This window comes from Mustela nigripes, chromosome 10, assembly GCF_022355385.1.
Source record: "Mustela nigripes isolate SB6536 chromosome 10, MUSNIG.SB6536, whole genome shotgun sequence".
Lineage (NCBI taxonomy): Eukaryota > Metazoa > Chordata > Mammalia > Carnivora > Mustelidae > Mustela > Mustela nigripes.
Genome location: NC_081566.1, coordinates 25,130,286 through 25,150,353, shown reverse-complemented (window position 1 = coordinate 25,150,353; position 20,068 = coordinate 25,130,286). Strand labels below are relative to the sequence as shown.

General features: G+C 46.5%; 2 protein-coding genes across 4 annotated transcripts in view; one reads left to right on the top strand and one right to left on the bottom strand.

Annotated features, from left to right (window-relative positions):
- Positions 1-5,596, bottom strand: part of ASTN1 (astrotactin 1) — a 316,666-nt gene extending 311,070 nt beyond the window's left edge. Inside the window, exon 1 of one of the 3 annotated variants that reach the window (XM_059412846.1) lies at positions 4,796-5,596. In XM_059412846.1, coding sequence (XP_059268829.1) covers positions 4,796-5,078 — 283 coding nt within the window. In that variant the 5' untranslated portion in view covers positions 5,079-5,596. The remainder of the gene's footprint in view (positions 1-4,795) is intronic. The other 2 variants (XM_059412844.1, XM_059412845.1) reach the window with 2 other exon arrangements.
- Positions 5,597-11,176: 5,580 nt separating this feature from the next.
- BRINP2 (BMP/retinoic acid inducible neural specific 2) overlaps positions 11,177-20,068 on the top strand; it is a 108,567-nt gene continuing 99,675 nt past the window's right edge. Inside the window, exon 1 of the mRNA XM_059412843.1 lies at positions 11,177-12,010. The gene's annotated coding sequence lies outside the window, so the exon portion shown is untranslated. The remainder of the gene's footprint in view (positions 12,011-20,068) is intronic.

The window sequence follows — 20,068 nt, the reverse complement described above, 5'->3', positions numbered from 1 at the left end:
ATAGAATGGTAGAGCCCTCTTTTGGGATTCTTAGTTTGCATTTCTGTGGGGTCTTTCTAAGAAGACCACTGGACATGTATCTTCCTCCCCATGTATCCCAGGCTGTTTGTCAGGACTGTGGGTGCCATAACACACCAAGGAACATGGCTACCCAAACCCGGGTGCTATAAAGAAGAATTCCCCAATTCTTCTTAGGTAAGCACACCTACTCGGACAAATATTTCTTGATGAAGTTCCTTCTCTTCTTCATTAAAGCCTTTGTGAGAAATCACTCAAGGATATCCAAAAGGCGTTTACATAGAAATCATAAAGGATTTTTCTGTCAAACTAGGTTAGTGTATTTTCCCTAGTCTGACCATTGCCAAGACTTCTTTCATCCAACCATGAAAAAGAACAGATTTTGAGAAATTCCAAGGCATAAAATAGTAGCTAAGAGAAAGGTTTAAATGTAACACTGACCTGAGTTTGAGTGATGGATTCATCCATTCTTAGCTGCATGACTCTGAGTAAATTATTTAACCTCTCCAATCCTTACTTTTCTCCACTGTTGGAATAAGTGGAAAGCCAGGAATTGACACTACATTGGTCTTCAAAGCCTGTTCTCTTAACCACCAGACTGGGCTGCTCCAGACAGTTTAAATAGCACCTTGCATGTGGGAACTCAACATCTCTACAGGCTAATTGATTTATCTTAAGGAGTATCTTCCTCAGTCAAAAGCCAGGATAGCTAAAACTAAGCACCAAAGCTCAAGAGAAACAACTTTCTTCATTAAGTTTTACGCATGCACAAGCTTCTTGGTTGGGTCTGAAACAGGAGCATCCTTTTCAAACAGTCTGATAAATCTGTTCGGTTCACAGCCCAGAAAACCACACTTCAATGCAGAAGCTACATTTCAGGTTAACCAATTGTCTCAAAATCGAATGTGCCTCCAAAGCAAGAAAGTCTACTGTTTTGAAAGCTGAGGTACAAAGTTTTCATTGAGATATAGGAAATTTCCACTAGCAAATTAGGTAACCTTTTATATTCTTCTGAGAGGGTAATACGGCCTTTTAAGGAAAATCCCAATGTGAAATTAACATTGCTATTGTTCAAAATAGGGTGGGGAGGACATTGAGGAAGCAGGGCCCATACGCTTGTTTCAATTCTCCAGAACAGCCATGAACTTTTGCCCTCATCAGTTGCAACTTGTCAATTGCAACCAGACCACCTCCTGGAACACATCCTTCTACTTTGGACTGAAATCCAATGTAACACCTGTTAGCTAAATAGCCAACCCTATAATCTACAGTTTAACTCTGTCCGGGCCAATCATAAGTCTTTCAGAACAAGTTCTGTGACCTTGTGGGTCTTGCTTTTATAAACCTGTACTCTCTGCTTGCTATTTGAGCATTATGTTCTTTTTCCACGGACACTGTGCCTCCTGGATTGAAATCCTTAAGACACCCCCTACCCCCCCAAAGAAAACACTTATGCTTGCTTTTATATTTTATAGCCTCTTCTTCTTGGTCCCCAGGTCCACGAACTTAAAAGCCTTACATTGGAAATTGCTGCTACTTTGGGATATTGTAGCAGTTTGGAACACTTCTGAAAGCAGGTATAGATTATCTGGCTTAGAGTTGTCAGAGAAGTACCATGAAGAGAATGGAAGTATGACAATCTCAAGATAGCAGGCCTTGAGTGAAAACATTCAAATTCAAAACATTTTAAAATTACACGTAGCCAAACAAAGCACAACTGAAAGTCTCATATGGCCCTTGCATCACAATTTGCAAACTTGCTTAAGAGGACAGGAGATACCAGCACCCCCTCCAACACCCCGCAGAATTATCCTACAAGATACTCTGCCAGGACTAATGCTGAGGCCACTTCTGGGAGTCAGGATTCACAGCTTTCTAGGTCAAGTCAGCCTTCCACTCGTTGGCTTCTAGATAGAAAACCATGCTCTACTCTACAGAGCCAGGACCCAACCTACCGCTCTCCTACCACGAGGCCAGTCTCTGCACTCACCATACACACGGCATGCCGTCCCATACGCACTCTCACCTCCACCGTCTAGTCTACGTATCTTTGTTCTATGACTTCAAGTGGCTTCGCCTCCCGCTAGGCCATGCCAAATGGAATCCATCTTTAATTCTGTTCATTTGTGTTTTGATTTTTTTTTTTAAATCCACACAGAGAGCACAGGAATGGGATGACTTTTGTGCCTTGGTAGGAGTGTGGGTAGGCTTCATAGAGACATGATCGGTGTGCAGGGTTTAGAAGAAGAGATGGCTGCCAAGGGGAAAAGAGAATTCTAGGTGGAGGAAACAGCACATGCAAAGTCTCGAGAGAGTCCCAAAAGGCCACAGCAATCTTGCAGGGATGTGAGGCTGGAGAAGCTGGCTGTAGTCAAAAGGATAAGACCCCTGCTTGCCTCACTGAAGTAAGAGAACTTGATCCTTGGAGACAAAAGGAAACCAAAGTACCTGATTTGGGCCAAGGTCCCTAGTCAAGCCTATGGCATCCATGGAGTTGGCTCCTGCCACGCCAGTCATTCCTTCCTTAGAATTCCTACATCCCTTACCGTCCATATTACTTATAACTCCCGCCAATATTTCAGTCTGTGTTTCCACTGACTAGAGAGAACCAGAGGGCAGGGGCCTTTTATTTTTTTAACTTTTCTCTCCTAAGAGTACCTACGAGTGCTGAGCAAGGAAATGATCAATAATTTCCCAGGACTGGTGGATTCATAGTCCTCCGAGGGAATGACTTCAGCAAACTAAGTTCCAGAGATAAGAGTAGGGAAATCTCCAAATTAAAGTCACTACAGCCCTTACTACTGGCCATGAGTGACAGAATCCAAGATCACAAAACTTAACTTGGCGGAGAGCAACTACACACTTGAGTCTACCCTCCATGAACTTGGACTATACCTTTCTGCCAAGTTCTCCTCCCCCACCTAAACTGACAGTGACTCTATTCCCCCTGGGAATACTGGGTCTGAACATGCCCCCAGTGACTGGGGGAAGGCAGTGGCAAGGACACAATCAATGCATTTAGGAAATGCATCTGGCCCTGAAGGGAGAGTGTCTGTTCCTGTATGTAAATGCCAAGTTGCAGGAGGTTACCATAGCAACTCCAGCAGGGTGCTGCAGTGGGCAGCTCTGCACAGAGGTGCAGAAACCCCATTCTTTAACATCTGGTCTTTTGCTGTGCACACTGGATCCTAGCAGGCACATCACGACTTCAGGCCCCAGCTTTGGGATGCTGCAAAAAACGAAGTGGGGTTTTGAAGACCTGCTTAGTCCAATTTCCCTTTTTTTCATGCACCACACACAGCCCTCCTTGTGCATGGTAAACACCATGTGTAGAGCCCCAAACAGGCTCTTTAGAGACCATAATTCCCTATACCCGTTCTTGTATATTACGATGAACAGATTGTACTTGCACATCAGCATGACTTCCACGCAAAATTTACATCCACTGAATAACCCCGTAATTGTACATTTTAATGAGAGGCATATCCACAGTGTCCCCATTCCCAGCCAGCTCCCGGTTTTTATTATGGTATTGGTTATGTTTCTAATGCAAAAATAAGTAATGCCATCAAGTGTGTAGGCTGCACTTAACAGGGTCAACTGAGCCGCACTCCAGGAACTGCAAACCAACTTTTTAAAGGACCAGGCGATTTTTGAAATCGCTTTTCCATAGGGATTGGAAAGCAAGGGTTTACTCACCCACATCTTAATGTTTGCAATGTGAAGAGATCTCTTGTGGACAAAGAGCACCCTGGAGGTGTTAGAGGACATTCCATATGTGGCTCTAACCTACGTATGGCCATGAGGAAGCCGTGTTCCTACAAAGTGAATTCCAATTGGTAGGACATTAAGTAGATGGGACATCTGCCTCCTGGACAGTTTCATTGTTTGTCAGTTTTTGGATGTAGAGAGTAACTATGAATTGGGTTATCCTTGAATTCTCTCATGACAAAATAAGAATGATTTATAACATCACTAAATAAATGGATTGCGTGGTGGACTTGCACAGGAGGGAGAGAGATACCTATGCACCAGGCAAAGTGAGAGACATTTTGGTTAACAAAGTCACATGAACCTGTCCTGCTTTGCAAGGTGCTAGAGCAAAACCACAATATCTTTGCCGACTGGCAGTGAGAGAGGTGGATTAGAAGGTTCCAGGATCTGAAGGAGTTTTGTGGCCTAAGAAAATTAATAGAGGGGTACCGAAAGAGAGAGAAATGTAAACAAATAAAGGAAGGGAGGGGGAGTCTTTTAGCCAGGAAGACCATTCTTTGTGCAGGAAAGCCTTTGCCTACCTTAGGTAGTGTTGGGAACAAAGGAGATACCAACATGAACAGACTACAGTTGGATGATTTCTTTATCCAAGGCATCGCGGTGTGACCCGGGCATGCCGACGTGGCTGGATGAGGATACTGTTGCATGTAAGTGTGAAGGTAGGCTGGACACCAGGAGGAGAGAAAACTTGAGTGTTGTGCAGGAAGGCCAGAGAGAGTGCCAGTACCAGGCGAGAGATACAGGGCCCTCTCCAAGAGTGCAGGCTGGAGATCCAGCGGTGCGGTGTGGCCTGCACATGCCTGTCACGGGGCCGGCATACCTGTTCCTAACTCCCCCCGGAAACGCTGCGCGAGTGGGTGTCCGCGGGGGGGGGGGGGGGAAGGAAAGAACGGGGGAGGGGGGCGGGGGGGGGGGGGGGGGCGGCGGGGGGTGGGTGTGGGGAGCGAGCCGGGGGGGGGGGGGGGGGGGGCGCCGGGCCGCCTCGACCTCCCCCGGGACTCACCCAGCACGAAGTAGGGCAGCTCCGTGTTTTCCAGGTCGTCCACCACGACCATCTCTCCGGGGAAGTCGTTGCGCACCGAGAAGAGGAGCTTGGGTTCGGAGGCCGAGGGGCTGTGCATGATGCTCAGGTCGTTCTCGCGCAGGAAGGGCAGCGCCGACACCGTGATGCTCTTGAGCTTGCACTCCAGCTCCTTGGATGGGTCTACGTCGCCGGCGGCCGTTGCCATCACCGCCGCCGGCCCCCAGCAGCAGGCGAGCAGGGCGCAGAGCCCGGCTAAAGCCATCTTGCGCCCCGGCCGCCTTCCTCCGGCGCCGCGAAGGTGGGGGAGGCGGCGAGCGGGCGGGAGCGAGCGAGCGCGGGAGGCGGGGGCGGCTGCGGAGGGACGTGGAGCCGGGAGAGCCCCGCTCGGAGGAGCCAGACGCCGCGCGCACTGCGCGGGGCTTGCGCGCTGCTTCCCGGAGCGCCCGCGTTCTTTGTTCCTCGCAGCTGCTTCGCTGGGGAAGGGAAGGGGGGGAAGGAGAGAAGGGAAGGAAGGACGTCGGAGGAGAGAGGAAGAGAGCTGAGGATTCTAGGGAATCAGGTCAGCCCCCAGCAGGCTGCCGGTGCTGCTGCCTTTCTCCTCCTTCGCCTCCCCCGGCAGGAGCACGCTTTTGGCTAGGAACTACCTGCACAGCATTTTTTAAAAATCGGTCTTTGCAATGCAAAACCTTCCCTCTCGCATCATCATCCAGATGGTTTGGGAAGGGCATACAGGCGCACACACCTTAAAAGGCGCTTCCTGAGAACAGGTGTGTGTGTGGGGGGTCTCTCTAGATGCAAATGAGCCCCCCATGATTTTGTGGATTAGGTGGTCCCATTCTTGTCTTTTTACCCACTAGTTTTGCATACGTGTGTTGGATAAACGGGTGCTGAGAAAAATGGATGTATGTATTTTTACTCAGCACTAACTTTGCAGAAATATTTAGAGGAAATATTTGGCTTGTAGATATAGACAGATCAAGAGGTAGATGTGAACTGCAAACAAAACCAATGCACGGTGGGCGGTGAAGCAGGAGATCAGAAGTTTTTTTGGCAACTTTATTTTTGCTCTTTGTTTCATTTCTGTTACAAATGTTATCAAAGGTAACCGATATAAAGATGGTGTGGGGAATGCTATAATTGATAGAAAAGGTAAAACTAGCTGGAAGAAGTAGAGAGCCTTTGATTTTAGAGAATCCAGTAAATATAACAGAGATAGGAGAAAATGTGGAAAGGGAACGAAAATTAAAAAAACCTGAAGTGTCTAAGCACCCCTAATAAACCGGAAAGGAATAAGAGTATCCTTGGATACTGGCCAAGTCAGTCCCAGCCCCATCAGAAGTAGATCAGTGTAGACAGTAACAATAACCCATGTAAATTTTGTTTCCACTAGAGCTGGGCAGTGTTGCGGTAACAAAACAATGACAATGTGCAATAAACCATAGCAGAAAAGTGGTTTGTGTGTGCTGGAATCTGATGTTTTATTGAACTTTCTCTCTTATGATTACCAATAATTTATTAAAAAGTTTGTCCTTCCAACATCATTTATTGAATGCTGATTTAAATACCAAGTGCTATCTCATATAGGTAGTTCCTACTCTCTAAGAATTTAATGCACCACACTTTCCAAAGAGGACCCGCACCCCATTTTAGAAAAAATTTCATTCTCATGGCACCTGGTGTTAATTTATTGGCATATGTGAACAGTTGTCCTTCAAAGAAAAAAAGTGCTTTTGCACTTCTCACATATATTTCACAAGGTTACTCTAGTTGAGGAAGATAGAGAAAATGAGCCATGTTTAAGGAGTAGAAGACCTGTTTAATATGAAAACGAGAACAAAAAATGCTTCTACAAGTTGTCTTTTGAATCTGATGTACCTGAGAACTAACCCAAAGGTAGATTACCATGGAGCATTGCAAACCACTGCAAAAAAAAAAATTTTTTTTATAACTGATGACCTTCCTAAAATGCATTCTTATTTCCATTACTCCCCTACGAGGTACTGAAGGAGAGAAAGACCCCAGGGAACTTTTTTTCTTACTTTCCCTAGCATAAAAGGCAGAATTAAATTTCGTTATGCAAAGTTTACCATCGAAAGATTAGAAGAGATGCCAGGAAAACACACTTGTAGAATGTGAGAAAAATGGCACATGACTACTAGATTATCTATTAGCCCAATCTCTCGTTTTACAGATGCTGAAATTAAGGCCAGTGAAAGAGTGAGGTGATTCACCCAAGATCAATAAACTAAGACCTAAACAAGGCTTCTTTGACTAATGCTCTTTCCACTACACAATTACAGCCCATTTAGGTGCACCCATGGATTATCATAAGAATTTATGGATCACAGTCCATTCGGTAAACATTTGGGTACCGACCATATGCTGGACATTAGGCTAGGCATGGACAGGAAAAATTCTCCTGCTTTTGAGTAGCATATAATCTGCAGTTACTTTGAAATCCTTAATTTTCTGAAGTGTGGAGTCATTTTAGAAAACCCAAGTGAACAATTTGGGATTGGTTTTCTTTTTTTAATTTATTTGAGAGAAAGAATGTATATGAGAGAGAGAGAGCACAAGCATGGAGAGCTACAGAGGGAGAGGGTTACCAAACACAGGGCTTCATCCCAGGACCTCGAGACCATAACCCAAGCCAAAGGCAGACGCCCAACAGGCTGAACCATCCAGGTGCCCCGGGATTGATTTTCTCATAAGTCAATATCTAGCATTCTTTGCCTATCTATGGTCATTTTTACATGCTTTCTAATTCAGATTTAAAAGAAAACATGCAGGGGCGCCTGGGTGGCTCAGCGGGCTAAAGCCTCTGCCTTCGGCCCAGGTCATGATCCCAGGGTCCTGGGATCGAGCCCCGCATTGGGCTCTCTGCTCAGTGCAGAGAGCCTGCTTCTCTCTCTCACTCTCTCTGCCTGCCTCTCTGCCCACTTGCGTTCTCTGTCAAATAAATAAATAAAATCTTTAAAAAAAGGAAACATGCATAGATTAAATGGTCATTGAAGAATGTATATGGATTTGGAAATAGTTTGATGTTGTTGACTCAAGACTTTATAGACCTCTTTCTCTATAGGAAGATCAGACAAAAGAACTGTACAAATAAAAAGAGGTCCTATGTTGCCACAGAATTCCTGTAAACACAAATAAAATGTCACAGGGCCTCCTTTTAGGGAATTAAATACCTAGAGATGGGGGAAAGGTTGAAGTTCACAGAAGCTAGAACATCTGTACTGTGTGATGTTTTACATTTAAATGAACTGGGAGAAATTTGTAAGCATCTCAATCATTACCTTTGGGTATAGGCAACATGATATAGTTGCAAATTATAGGTTTGGATCCGAGTCTCAACTCCTTACTTTGCTTATTGGGAAGTGAGATTGAGATTGCACCTTTTTTTTTTTTTTTTTTTTTTTTTTTTTAAGAGAGAGAGAGAGAGTGAGAGCACATACACATGTGTGGGAAAGGGGGTGGGAGGAAAGGGAGAGGGAGAATCTTAAGCAGGCTCCACACCCAGCCCAGAGCCCCACACAGGGCTTAATCTCAAGACCCTGAGATCATGACCTGGGCTAAAATCAAGAATCAGACTCTTAATCGACTAAGCCACCCAGGCACCTGGAGATTAGACCACTCTTATCTTCAGTATCCCTATCAGTGAATGGAGTCTGTGATCTCTGCCCACCCCACAGGCCACAGATTGGTGCAAGTACTTATATTCACTAAGATGCAGTAAAATAGCATGTTCTCTTATCTCTAATCTCTATCCCCTTCCCCTGAAGACACACATATACACACCAATCAAATTAAAACCCATTTTCCATTTCCAGTCCTCCCATGCCATTCTGTCCACCTGTGAGGCACTGCTCTGTGCTCCCCAGGTGGGGAACAGACCAATCTCCAGCTTCATCTACAGGGTGGGTCCTTCTAGCACATCCTTGTCTCATTGCCTCTTCATGGAGCACTAACACACACACATGCTCCACCTTACAAGGCCAAGAGCCACTTCCTGCCACCATGTCTTGTATTTGAGATTCTTAATTTGAAAAATAGAAACAATTATAGAGTAGTTTTCAGAAGAAAATGAGACTATGGAAAAGATCGGACACATTGAGTTAGTGTTATCTAATGATAGCCTTTAACATTATCCCTCTATTCAATTATTTCAGCTAGAAAGTGGGCTTCAGAATCTCCTTCATGAGATTGTTCTCCTTGTAGTAGCCAGAAGCAAATTAAGAGATTTATGCCCTTTGGTGTATACCAAAGATAAATGATTACATGTGTTCTCCAAAAGCAATATACAAGAACATTCATAGCAGGTGTATTTTGAATAGACAGAAGAAGAAGAAGAAGATGGCGCCGCCCCGGAATATTGCACAACGATAAACATGTAGTGACATGGATGAATCTCACTGACGGGAGGATGAGTAAAATCAAGCAGACACAGAAGCATGTATATGCTATTCATGAACTTCAAGAGCAGGTAACATTAATCTTTGATGATGGAAGTCAAAATAGCGGCTATCTCTGGAGAGTGGGGAATTTTGACTGAGAAGGGCAAATAAGCTTCTGGGGTTGGGGGGGTGGAAATGATGTGGGTAGTGGTTACATGGAGGCATAGATGGGCAAAAATTCATCAGACTGTACAGTTGTGGAATTTTTAATGTATACGATACCTCATTAATTTTTTTTAAAGATTTTGTTTACTTGACAGACAAAAATCACAAGTAGGCAGAAAGGCAAGCGCCCGGGGGGGAGGGGGGGTCGCGAAGCAAGCTCCCTGCAGAGCAGAAAGCTCGACATGAGGCTCCATCCTAGGACCCTGGGATCATGACCGGAGCCAAAGGCAGAGGCTCCAACCCACTGAGCCACCCAGGCACCCCAATTTTTTAACATGGCTTAGAACTCCATACCTACAATATGAAGGTCAAGCCTGTATAATAAGATACAGAGGAGGTGAAAGTGACAGATGGGTGGGGCGAAGGGTGTGTATATGAGAAGTAGTTCTAATTTTTCCCCATTCATTCAGAACATCTGGCTCCTTAATGCTTTTTAGCAAATCCTGATGTATACTACTTGGGTATTCATTAAACCTCTGCTTTCTTTTCTTTTTTTTCTACTTTTTTACAAAATAATCTTTGATTTTGCTCTCAAGAAAGCCAAATCAGCACTTCTCTCCTTTTCTATGTATTTCTTCTCTCCGTATTTTCTCCACAACTCAACTTAGTGTGAACTCCCCAAATTCCTTTGCCAGCATCAGCCCCTAGTTCTTCTGTTGATTGGATTTTTCTTCAACTATTACTCTCTTGTGCTCTTGCCCAAATTTAGTGTAGTATGTTAGCTAGCTGGATGTAATTCAGTTGTGCATCCTCATTAGGACATCAAGAATATGTTTCACACTCTTTGATCCAAAGTTAAGATTTTTTTCCTTACCCTTTCCTCCCCCGCCCCTACTCTCAATTCACAGGCTCAGCAACAGCACCTGCTTCACAGAAACAAGGCTGGTCCTGTTCTGATTTCTCTAGTCTTCCTTTAAAAACCAAATGGAGATCAACAGTCCCTCTTCCTGACACACACTGAAGCAAAAAGAGACACACAGAAGGACAGCACCACAGGCAAAACAATTCCCTTTTTTGGAAGCAGGACATTTTTTCCCTTTAATCTCTCCCCAGAAACCCAAAGTTCTCTATGCCTTTGTCTTCACAATCCTCGTTTTGGGGACAGAACGTTTCTTGATTTAGCTGTTGAGAGTCCCTCTCTCCTCTTCTTACTGAGTGCCTGCTATCTTTTTCTTCTCTCTTGTATCCCTGGTGTGTGTGTGTGTGTGTGTGTGTGTGTGTGTGTGTGTACGCGTGCGTGCACTCTGATACAAGTATCTCTCACTTGGGGGCTCATTTCTAATTAAGCAATTCAAGACCAAGAGGCTAACATGCACAAAACAACCGAATAAAACCTCAAATTAGAAGGAAAATGGCTCAAATGGGTCCCTATCTCTGGGAGTTCTAGTTAAGCAAGCAAACAAAATGGTCTGGGACAAATGATTATTGTTAACTCAGGAAGATTAGGAGAGAATGTAATTAGCTCCCAGCTTCTTCCTGTTCGTCAGCCTTCTTAACACCCTCTAACTCCCCAACCGTGAATTTATCCGAGGCTTCGTAATCCGCACCAAAAAGTCCCTGCTGCAAAGCCGGGAGGGTTAACAGAGCCGGTACCCCAGCCAGCCAGCTATCCAAAGGAGACAGCCGGTGAGACTCCGAGCCCGCCCCCTGCCAAGACGCCCAGCCAATGGGCACCCGCGGGGAGTATGGCGCTGTGTCTCATTGGCTGCCGACCTACGTGCATAAGAAAGGAGGAGAGGGGCTGGCAGGGCAGCATTGTTATCTTAAGACACTCATCTGGTGTCTGAGTCTGCAGGTGACACCGCTTAGGTACGGAGCGCGGAGTCGGAGCGGGGACGCGCCGGGCTGCAGCCCTGGGATGGAAGCCGCCTGCCTCGGAAGCTGCTCGCGGCTGCTCCGGCAGCGCCTCCGCTGAGCTCGGAGGTGCCCGTTAACACTTGCCTGGGGACGTGCACCTGCGGTACGGTGCGAGCTCGGGGGCAGGTCTGCAGGCAGCTGGGAGAGCCGTGGAGCCGGAGGAACTGTCTTCGCCTAAGTGCAAGGCACTGATTTTGGGAGAGAGACAGAGACAGAGGCCGGGTGAGTCTTTTCAGAGTTGGAAGGAAAGCAAGATCTTGGGTGTCTTTTCCGTGGAGGGACAGGGGACTTCCCCATCTGGGCTTGGCACTTTCCTTCCCTCTCCACCCTCGTGCGCCCCGGCCTGGCGCCGAAGCCCCACTTCAAGCATGCTTTGGGTGCCGGGGACCCTGGCTGCTCAGCAGGAAGACAGCAGGCAAGTGGTCTAACGCCGCCGGCGGCGGCGGCGGCGGCGGCGGCAGCAGCAACCCCAGCAGCAAAGCGGGGAGCAAGAGAATTTGAAAAGAGACATCCGCTCCCTCTCACACGCTGAGGGGGAGGCATTCGCGTTTCCCCAAATGAGAAGGAGCCACAAGAGATCATGAAGTAAAAACTTTGGAAAGCTGCCACTGGAGATGTTGCACAAAAACCTGGAATGTTTTAGGAGTCTCCTCCCAGTCGGTGGAGGTTTGGGGAGCAGCTGATACCGCAAGGAGGGCTCTTGCAAGGATTCAAGGTAACAGTGCAGGGTTTGGGTGAGATTTCTCTCTCCCCGGTTCGTTATCCTTTGGTGTGTCCCTGGGGGAGGAGATCATTTCGCCCTCCTGCAAACCTCTTGCCCAGGTGCCTGGCAGGGGCAGGCAGAGGGAATGATCCCACGTCTTAGTTTCTGCCTCGGGGAGCTGAGCAGTGGACTTCAGGGTTCATCGAGAGATCGCCCTGTTATTGCCTCCTGGTGTTGCTCGGCTTGGGCACGTTGCCTGACCTATATTGCTTTTGCCTGGTTTAAGTCCTCAAAGTTAGTGCAACTCCCATTAGCCTCAGAAAATTCAATCCGGCTGGGTAATTGCAGAAGATGACGAGGACTTTTGCCTGCTCGGTGGCTGCTGGACTGAACTGTAGGCTGTTGCCCATGTTTGAGAAGGGCCCCCAAGAGCTGAGGGTGTGATACATGATATGTTCATATTCACATGGCCATAGAGCTACATTCACATGCTCCTAGAGCTCTGTGGCGTGTCCATAGAAGCCTGTCTTCTTTCTCCCAGGCACATGCAGCCAAGAGAAAAAAAATTTCCGAAGAGTGAACCCTGTGGGTTGCACATAGACTCCCCAGGGTGGTGGTGGCAGCCTCATTGATCAAGCTGAGCCCGGCAGCACACTGGAGACGCTGGGGAGAAGGGTGCCGTACTGGGAGGAGGGGCATGCTGAGATTCTATAGCGATCCCTCTCGCTGGTTCTGTTATCCTCTGGGTGCCCAGTCCAATACCGTCCGTGATACATGTGTGTGTGTTTCTGTGTATGCCTGGGCTCACAGCTGTATGCAGGAAGCAGGCTGCTGACCAAAAGACCACGCATGTGCAGCTCTCTGCCTAGGCCCCTGGAGTGCTCCTTCCTAGCGGGAGTATGAACTTGGGAGCTGGTGGTCCAGCCTGGAGGACTTTTCTCCTCAACCAGCAGTCCTTCTGCATGGTACCTTTTTATCCAGGGTATATAGACCTAAGCCAAATATTAACTAATAATCAAGGTAATGCACTGTAACATGATTGAAAAGACCCCTCTGTAAAGAACTGTGTGTGTGCTCTTCCTAGCCCTGGGAGCCGGGTGCCCTGAGCGGGAACAAATGTTTTCTTAAAAGGATGGCAATTATAACGAGCAATGCTTATGGCTGGATAATCTGGGTCTTATTCAGCAGGAATAACGAACGATATGTCAGCGTCGACCAATCAGGAGGATAAAAGGGTTATTATAAGTCAAGTATTTCTGCCTCTGTCCTTCTTCAGACATGTGCTTGTGGAAGGGACACTCTTTCCGACCGGGTTCTCTAGAATGCATATAATGCCAGTATTCACCAAGCAGCTAAAGTATTTTACAGAATCCCCTGGGGGGCAGTCTGATGACATCAGGCAAGAACAAAGTGATGCTGGAGTTTGTGTGTTTTCTCTCTTGATTTCACACACTGTGTGTGTGTGTGTGTGCGCGCGCGCGCGTGTGCATGTTATTTGTTTAAAGCAGGACCCTCCAGAGTTCCCTCTCACTCACAGTAAGTTGCTTTGCAGCCCGGGGGACATGACCAAGCAAGGCTGCCACAACGATCCTGAAATCTTATCAATATCGTAGCTGCTGCTTACTCTGGGAAAGGATGCATGCTCTGCTTCTTGAGGAGGGATATGATCTGAGTAGGCGCAGAGCACAGATACCACGAAATGTTTGAGGGAAAGGAAGCGGATGTCAGACCCTGGTCTTCCCTGCTGGGGGGTGGCTGGAGCCCAAGGTTTGGACGGCTGGGCAGCAGCCCTGGAGAAGACAGAAGCATCCTTGACTCTTTCTTCTCCCTCCTCTCCAAAAAAAATAAGAATAAAAATAAATGGGGCCGGCTTTGTCTCCCAGAATGGAGTGATGTGCACTGCAGTGTGGGCACCAGGAAGGAGGAGAGGAAGGAAGGACCGGGGAGGGAGGAGGGATCCTGCTCTGCCAGCACTGGGCCAGGCTCAAGGATGGGGAAGATCATCCTCTGGGTGTTCCGTTCTGGCCTAGTAACAGGTTGTTTACGGAGCAAGGCCAGAGGGCAGAGAACATCCCTGCGTCATCAACTCCTTCTGATCGCCTTTCCCAAGGCACAGGCTGGCCACCGGGGAGCATCACATAAGAAAGATCCCTTCTGAGACATGCTCCAGAATCCCTCCCCAGCTCACAAACAAGAGGTAATCTGGAGGGACTTGAGACAGCTGCGTGGGCACTTTCTGCTGACTGGGATGCTTAGTGCCGAGGTTTCCTGGTTAGTGTTCTGTTTTCCCCACTGTGCAATGCATTTCTGGTGATTCAACTCTTTCCCTTAAATAAGAAGACCTTGTATACATTTTATAATGGCATCCTTTTCCAACAGGCTGAGAGCATTTCAGGGAGCTCATCTAATTAATCCTCTCACAGCTTATTGTCTCATTTGTCTTTGATTACCCTACGAAGTGGAGCCGGAATGGTTTTAGCCTCCTTCTTGGAAAAGAGAGGGCAGAGAACCTTGGAAAGATGAACTGCTGTCTTTGGGGTCCCATGGCGTGGGGTCTGGGGTTCAGCAGTCCTGGACCCCCCGCAGACTCCACCAACTTCTAAGAAATGGTTTCATCTTAGTAACTGAAGTTTCATTGAATTGTTCTGTGCTTTACAGGAATGGGAGGTTACACTGATGTCGGGCTTTTCCTCTGGACCTGACCTAAGGGCTGTGAAGGCTAGAAGTCTTAGAAGCCCTTGCCTTTGCCCTCAGTGATCTTACAGTCTAGTTAGGAAACGAGACTGACATCTGGGAAAAAGGAATGACAACATAGTCTCAACAGCAGTTCAATACAAAAGGTTCACGAGGCTGACCTAATTAATCCACAATTGATTTGTTCAGATAAGGAGAGCTATCAGCATTCCAAGGAGGGAGAATTTGAGTTACACCATGGGGGACAGGGTGAGATTTGCTTGGAGAGGAAGAAATGGAGACCGGATTCCAGCTGACAGAGATACCAACTGAAGCCTAGTTGACAATGCTGGGAACATCCAGGCTTGATGTTGCCTTTGGGTTTACCCTGGGTCATTTCTCCACCTGGATCCTGGAAATACCATACACCTGGGTTAATTATTTGAAGCTAGTATGGGCCTAGAGGAAGCTACTCTGCGACCGTGGATATCTCATTAGGGATTGAAATTCTCCTAGCTTCCCACCCACCCTCAAGTCTAATCCATATATTATGAGAAAAATAGTGCTCAAGGTCAGGAGCTTATCATTATATTACATTATATCAAAAATTTTGGATGAAGATATTGGGAGAAAACCAGGCAAGCTTCAAGAGAACGTGGGAAAATCTTGTATCTTAGAATCAAAAATCTCCTAAGAGGCTTGATTTTCCTCCGTTTCCAGGTTCCCCACCCAAATGTCCCTATTGGGGGTTTAGTAGGAACTGGCAAAATGCCAGAGCCCTTAGGCATTTAGCACAGAGCGGGAGATTTTTATTCTTAAGATTCTTGAGCATGCCCAAGTACCTAACCTCTTGCCTCCCCTCCTCTTTCCCTTTTAATAAAACATATGCTGTAGCTGTCACAAGGGAGGCCACCAAAAGCAGAGGGTAGGGCGTGGTACCGCCTGCAGCCCTACCAGGGGGCACTGTGGCTGCTCCGCTGAGCAGGAGAGGAGAGAGGGAGGCTGCCAGCCCGGCCAGCTTCAAGGAAGGGCCGTGGGCTGCAGACCACCAGGAGATGGCTGTGACCGGCCAGCCACACCATTTGCTCCAGCAGGGATCCCCGTCTCCTAGAGAAAAGGTCATAGCAAACCACAGGTTCTGCGAGAGAACAACCACACTATTCATTGGTCTTCACTTGGTTGGAGACATCTGTCCACCCCACGTCACTGGTAGATTGGGTGGTCCCACGCCACCATGGAGGCGGTGGCTATCAGGCATGAGAGTAAAATGACTTGCCTAAAGTCATGTCCTACTTGCTCTCAGGTCAAGAGGAACATCCCCAGAATCCAGTTCGTTTGATTCCTTCAGAGTTCACTCTGGGGACGGTCCTCAGGGATATTTCCTTTCGGCTAAACATCCTCCCTCAGGCCTTCTTTGTTTTCTGTGTTAAAAGATCATGCAGCTGGACTGAGGGGCTGCCTTTTTCTTTTCTGTTCAGAAGTATCCACTGCCACGTCCAGGCACATGGGCATGTGGTGAATGGTGGTGGGTTAAAGCCTTTTCTCTTTGGGAGTGAAGATAGACTACTCAGTTATGTTTCGGGGGGGGGGGGTAATGGTGGGGGGGGCATCTTCTGGCCAATTAGGATGCAGACTGAGCTCTTTTCAGATCTTTTATATATATATATATATATATATATATATATATGCAGAAGGAGGTAAAGTTGACTAACATCATGGCAGCATGGAATCTTCAACACCCAGTTCTGTCATTCCTTTTCCTGGAACCCACATGGAATGCAAAGATGTCCAGAATGCAGGGCTGAGCAAGGGACTGGGGCAGTTCGAAACCTCAGGTGACTGCTTTCTAATCTGCACTGTCCTCCCAGCATGGCAGCCACTGGCCACATGTGGCTCTTGAGTGCTTGAGATGTGGGCTTTAAGTATCAAATGCCTACTGAATTTTGAAAACTTGGCTGAAAATAAAGAATGCAAAGCATGTCACCAATAATTTTTAATAATGATTACATGCTAACATGATACTGTTCTGGATAGCTTAGGTTCAGCAAAATATGTTTAGTTTCACTCCATTCTTTTTACTTTTTATTTTTTCTTTTTACTTTTTCATGTGGCTATCAGAACAGTTGTAATTACATGTTTCTTTTGGACAGTGCTGGTCCAGGGGCTGGAGAGTAGTGACAGGTAATGTAGACAAAGGGCAGAGGCATTTAAGAGGAGCTAGAGACATGAAGAGAAGGACCATGGAGAGAACAATGCCAAGCAGCCCAGGGAGGCTCTGGATGTGTATTTCTGAAATCTAAAGTCAAGGAGGTCATACGTAGCTTACTTTGATTTATGTTTGAGGGACACCTCATGAATGGTGACAGCCTGCCCAAAGCATTTACAGCTCTTGGTTCACCTGCAAACAATCTGCAGATGAGAGGCCTGGTCATTTTTTTTTTTTTTAAGATTTTATTTACTTATTTGACAGAGATCACAAGTATGCAGAGAGGCAGGCAGAGAGAGAGAGAGCGAGAGGTGGGGGAAGCAGGTTCCCCGCTGAGCAGAGAGCCCGATGCGGGACTCGATCCCAGGACCCTGAGATCATGACCTGAGCCAAAGGCAGAGGCTTGACCCACTGAGCCACCCAGGCGCCCGAGGCCTGGTCATTTTATCCTAATATTTTTGAGTTTCTGCATGATAGTGGGAGTAACCAAGGAAATCATCTTTAGGGTTTCACTCCAAAGTGGGAGGACACAGCAGTTAGGACCAGCTAGGTGTGTTTGCTTTTCAAACCTCCTCCTTCCTGCTCATCACTATGACGTTATCCTCTTTCCTTGTGAGAGCTTTCCTTCAAATCAGATGTGTTGCTTGTGTGGTGGGGAGAAAGAAAAGTCGCTGCTCTGGGTTAAAGATTATTTTGTGGACCTATTGGTAAGAAGAAAGGGAGGAAGGCATCAAGATTGAATTGTGTTTAATAATTACGTATTTAAGCATTATAATTCACTCATTATTCTTCTTATTATTCATTGCAATGCGGTTTGGCCACAACTTGAATTCCTCATAATTTCTCAGCATCTTAGAATTTACCAAATGTTTTACAAGTTTTCTCTCATCTGATTTTCGGTAGAACCTTGTGGAGTAGTTACTATTTTCATTCAAAGTTTTTCATGATCTGCCCCCAAATTATTTATTTTCTAATCCTTCTCTTGTAGGCACTTCTTCAGTCTTGATTAGTCAAACTGGGCTTACTATTCTCCATTGTTAACTCGGTAAAGGAGGGCATATTACCTCTTTGAGCCTCAGATCCTTCATTTAGAAAATAAGAAGTAATAATGCCCCATCTCTCCAAGTGTTGTTCTGAATGTTAGACAAGATAAACTGTATTAGGTTCCAAACACAGTTCTAGGTACACGGTAGGTGCTCGGCAAATGTCAACCCCCTTTCCTAGCACAGGCCTTGGCTTTGATCATCCCAAGATTAAAATGGCCAAAGGGGAACTCATTGTTTACCAATTTCACACATAAAACAATGCCCCTCTCCAAATTCCCTGCTTTGATTAAAGGCTCACCCAACCCCCCAGAGGCATAATTAAGAAATCCGGGTTGTCCTGGGCTCCACTTTCTCTCACACAGCCCACCACATCCAATCAAATCAATCCCCAAGGCCCGACAAGGTCTACCTCCTTGTGGTTTCTCAAAGCCACCCCCCTCCGCCACCTGCTGCCACCCCCACCACCGCTCTTTCATCAGCGCCCAGTCTTCTCACCTGGAGCTCCCCAACGCTCCTGTCTCCCTGTTTCCTCTCTTAAAGCCTAGACAGTCCAGTCTCCCTCCCTGCAGCTAGGGTGATCCTTCAAAATGATCAACTTGATTATGCTTCTCCCCTTGTTGTAATTCTCCAATGGCTCCCCACTGCCGTCAGAATAAAACCCAAATGTCTCAGGGTGACAAACAGGAGACCCTTCCTAAGGGTCTAGCTGCCTCCCCAAGCCTCTCTCCCAAGTTGCCCTTCTGACTCCGGCTGCCTGAACTCCCTCTGTGCCCCATGGAATTTGCTGCTGTTTCTCCTGCCCTATCCTGCTTCTCCAGGGTTACAGACCTTCAAGACTGTAGACACTTCGCTGACACTCTGAGAAGGAATTAATTGCCTCCTCCTCGGTACTCCTACACATCTAACTCAGACTGTTTTTGCACTGTACCCGCCACTGTAATGATTTGTTTATATGGCCATCTCCTGCACTCAAAGGTAGGGTTGAGATGGGGTTTCAAAGACAGGTTTCTCGGGAAATATTTATTAAGTATATTTTTAGGTATATGTACCAGGTACTCAGGCACTGGAGATTCAGCAGTAAACAAGAGATTAAAAACTGTGCCATCAAGTTGCTTACATTCTAGAGGGAAGATAGATAGGATGAGAATCGTAACAATGATCTTTATTAAGATTGCTGATAATAGCTAACAGTTTAATAGTACTACGGGCCAGGCTTTGCTGAAGGCTTGACATACATTATCTCATTGACTTTACCTAATGATCCTATAATTTCCCATTTTAATCAATCCTATCTTCCCATTTTATAGATGATGACTTAGAGGCCCAGTGAGGTTAAATAATTTGTCCAAGGTCACACAGTTAATCTATGAGGTAGCTGGTATTCTAACCCTGTTTAGATTCTGAACCCATATTGTTTATTACTGTGGTGTCCAGAAAAAAAAATAGACATGTAAACAAGTAAATAAAATTGTTTCAGGTGCTGATAATGAAGATTATTAAAATAGGGTATTAGAAGAGAGCGAGGTGAGTGAGGTGATGGACAGGGAAGGTCTCTTTGAGGAGAAAACATTTAAATTGAGACCTGATTGTCATTTGAGGAAGGTAGAAATCCCAAGGTAGGGATGAATCTGGGAGAAGAGAAATCATAGGCTGTGTGGTGGGCAAAGGTCTAGCTGTTGTGATGTCCCCTGCTGGTGGTAGACTCTCAGTTCTGAGCCATCTCAGGGATCAACAGATTGTCCAAATGTTCCCCAAACCCTCTGCCATCAGTCCAGTTGTCCTTTCTGTTCTTTCGGTTTAAAACATTGCTCACAAGGCATCTGGTTTGCTGCTCTCCAGCAAGGTAGAAGGTGCAGGGACACACACACGCACACGCACACACGTATCCCTGCTCTGCTGAACCACTTTATTTCACTTCTCTCCTGTGAATGACGTGTCACTCAGAACCCTAGTGAAATGACAGGCGCAGGCAGAACAAAAAAAGACTGGAGACAACCCAGAGGCATGAGCGAAAGGGGAAAAGAAAATTATTTTTTAACAAGACGAAAAAGTGACTTGGACTGGCCAGAGAAAGGGGATTTTGGTCAGGGAGGGGCCTCTGGGGTGGGGGGTTACTCTCTTTCCTGACCTGGGTGGTAGTTTCTG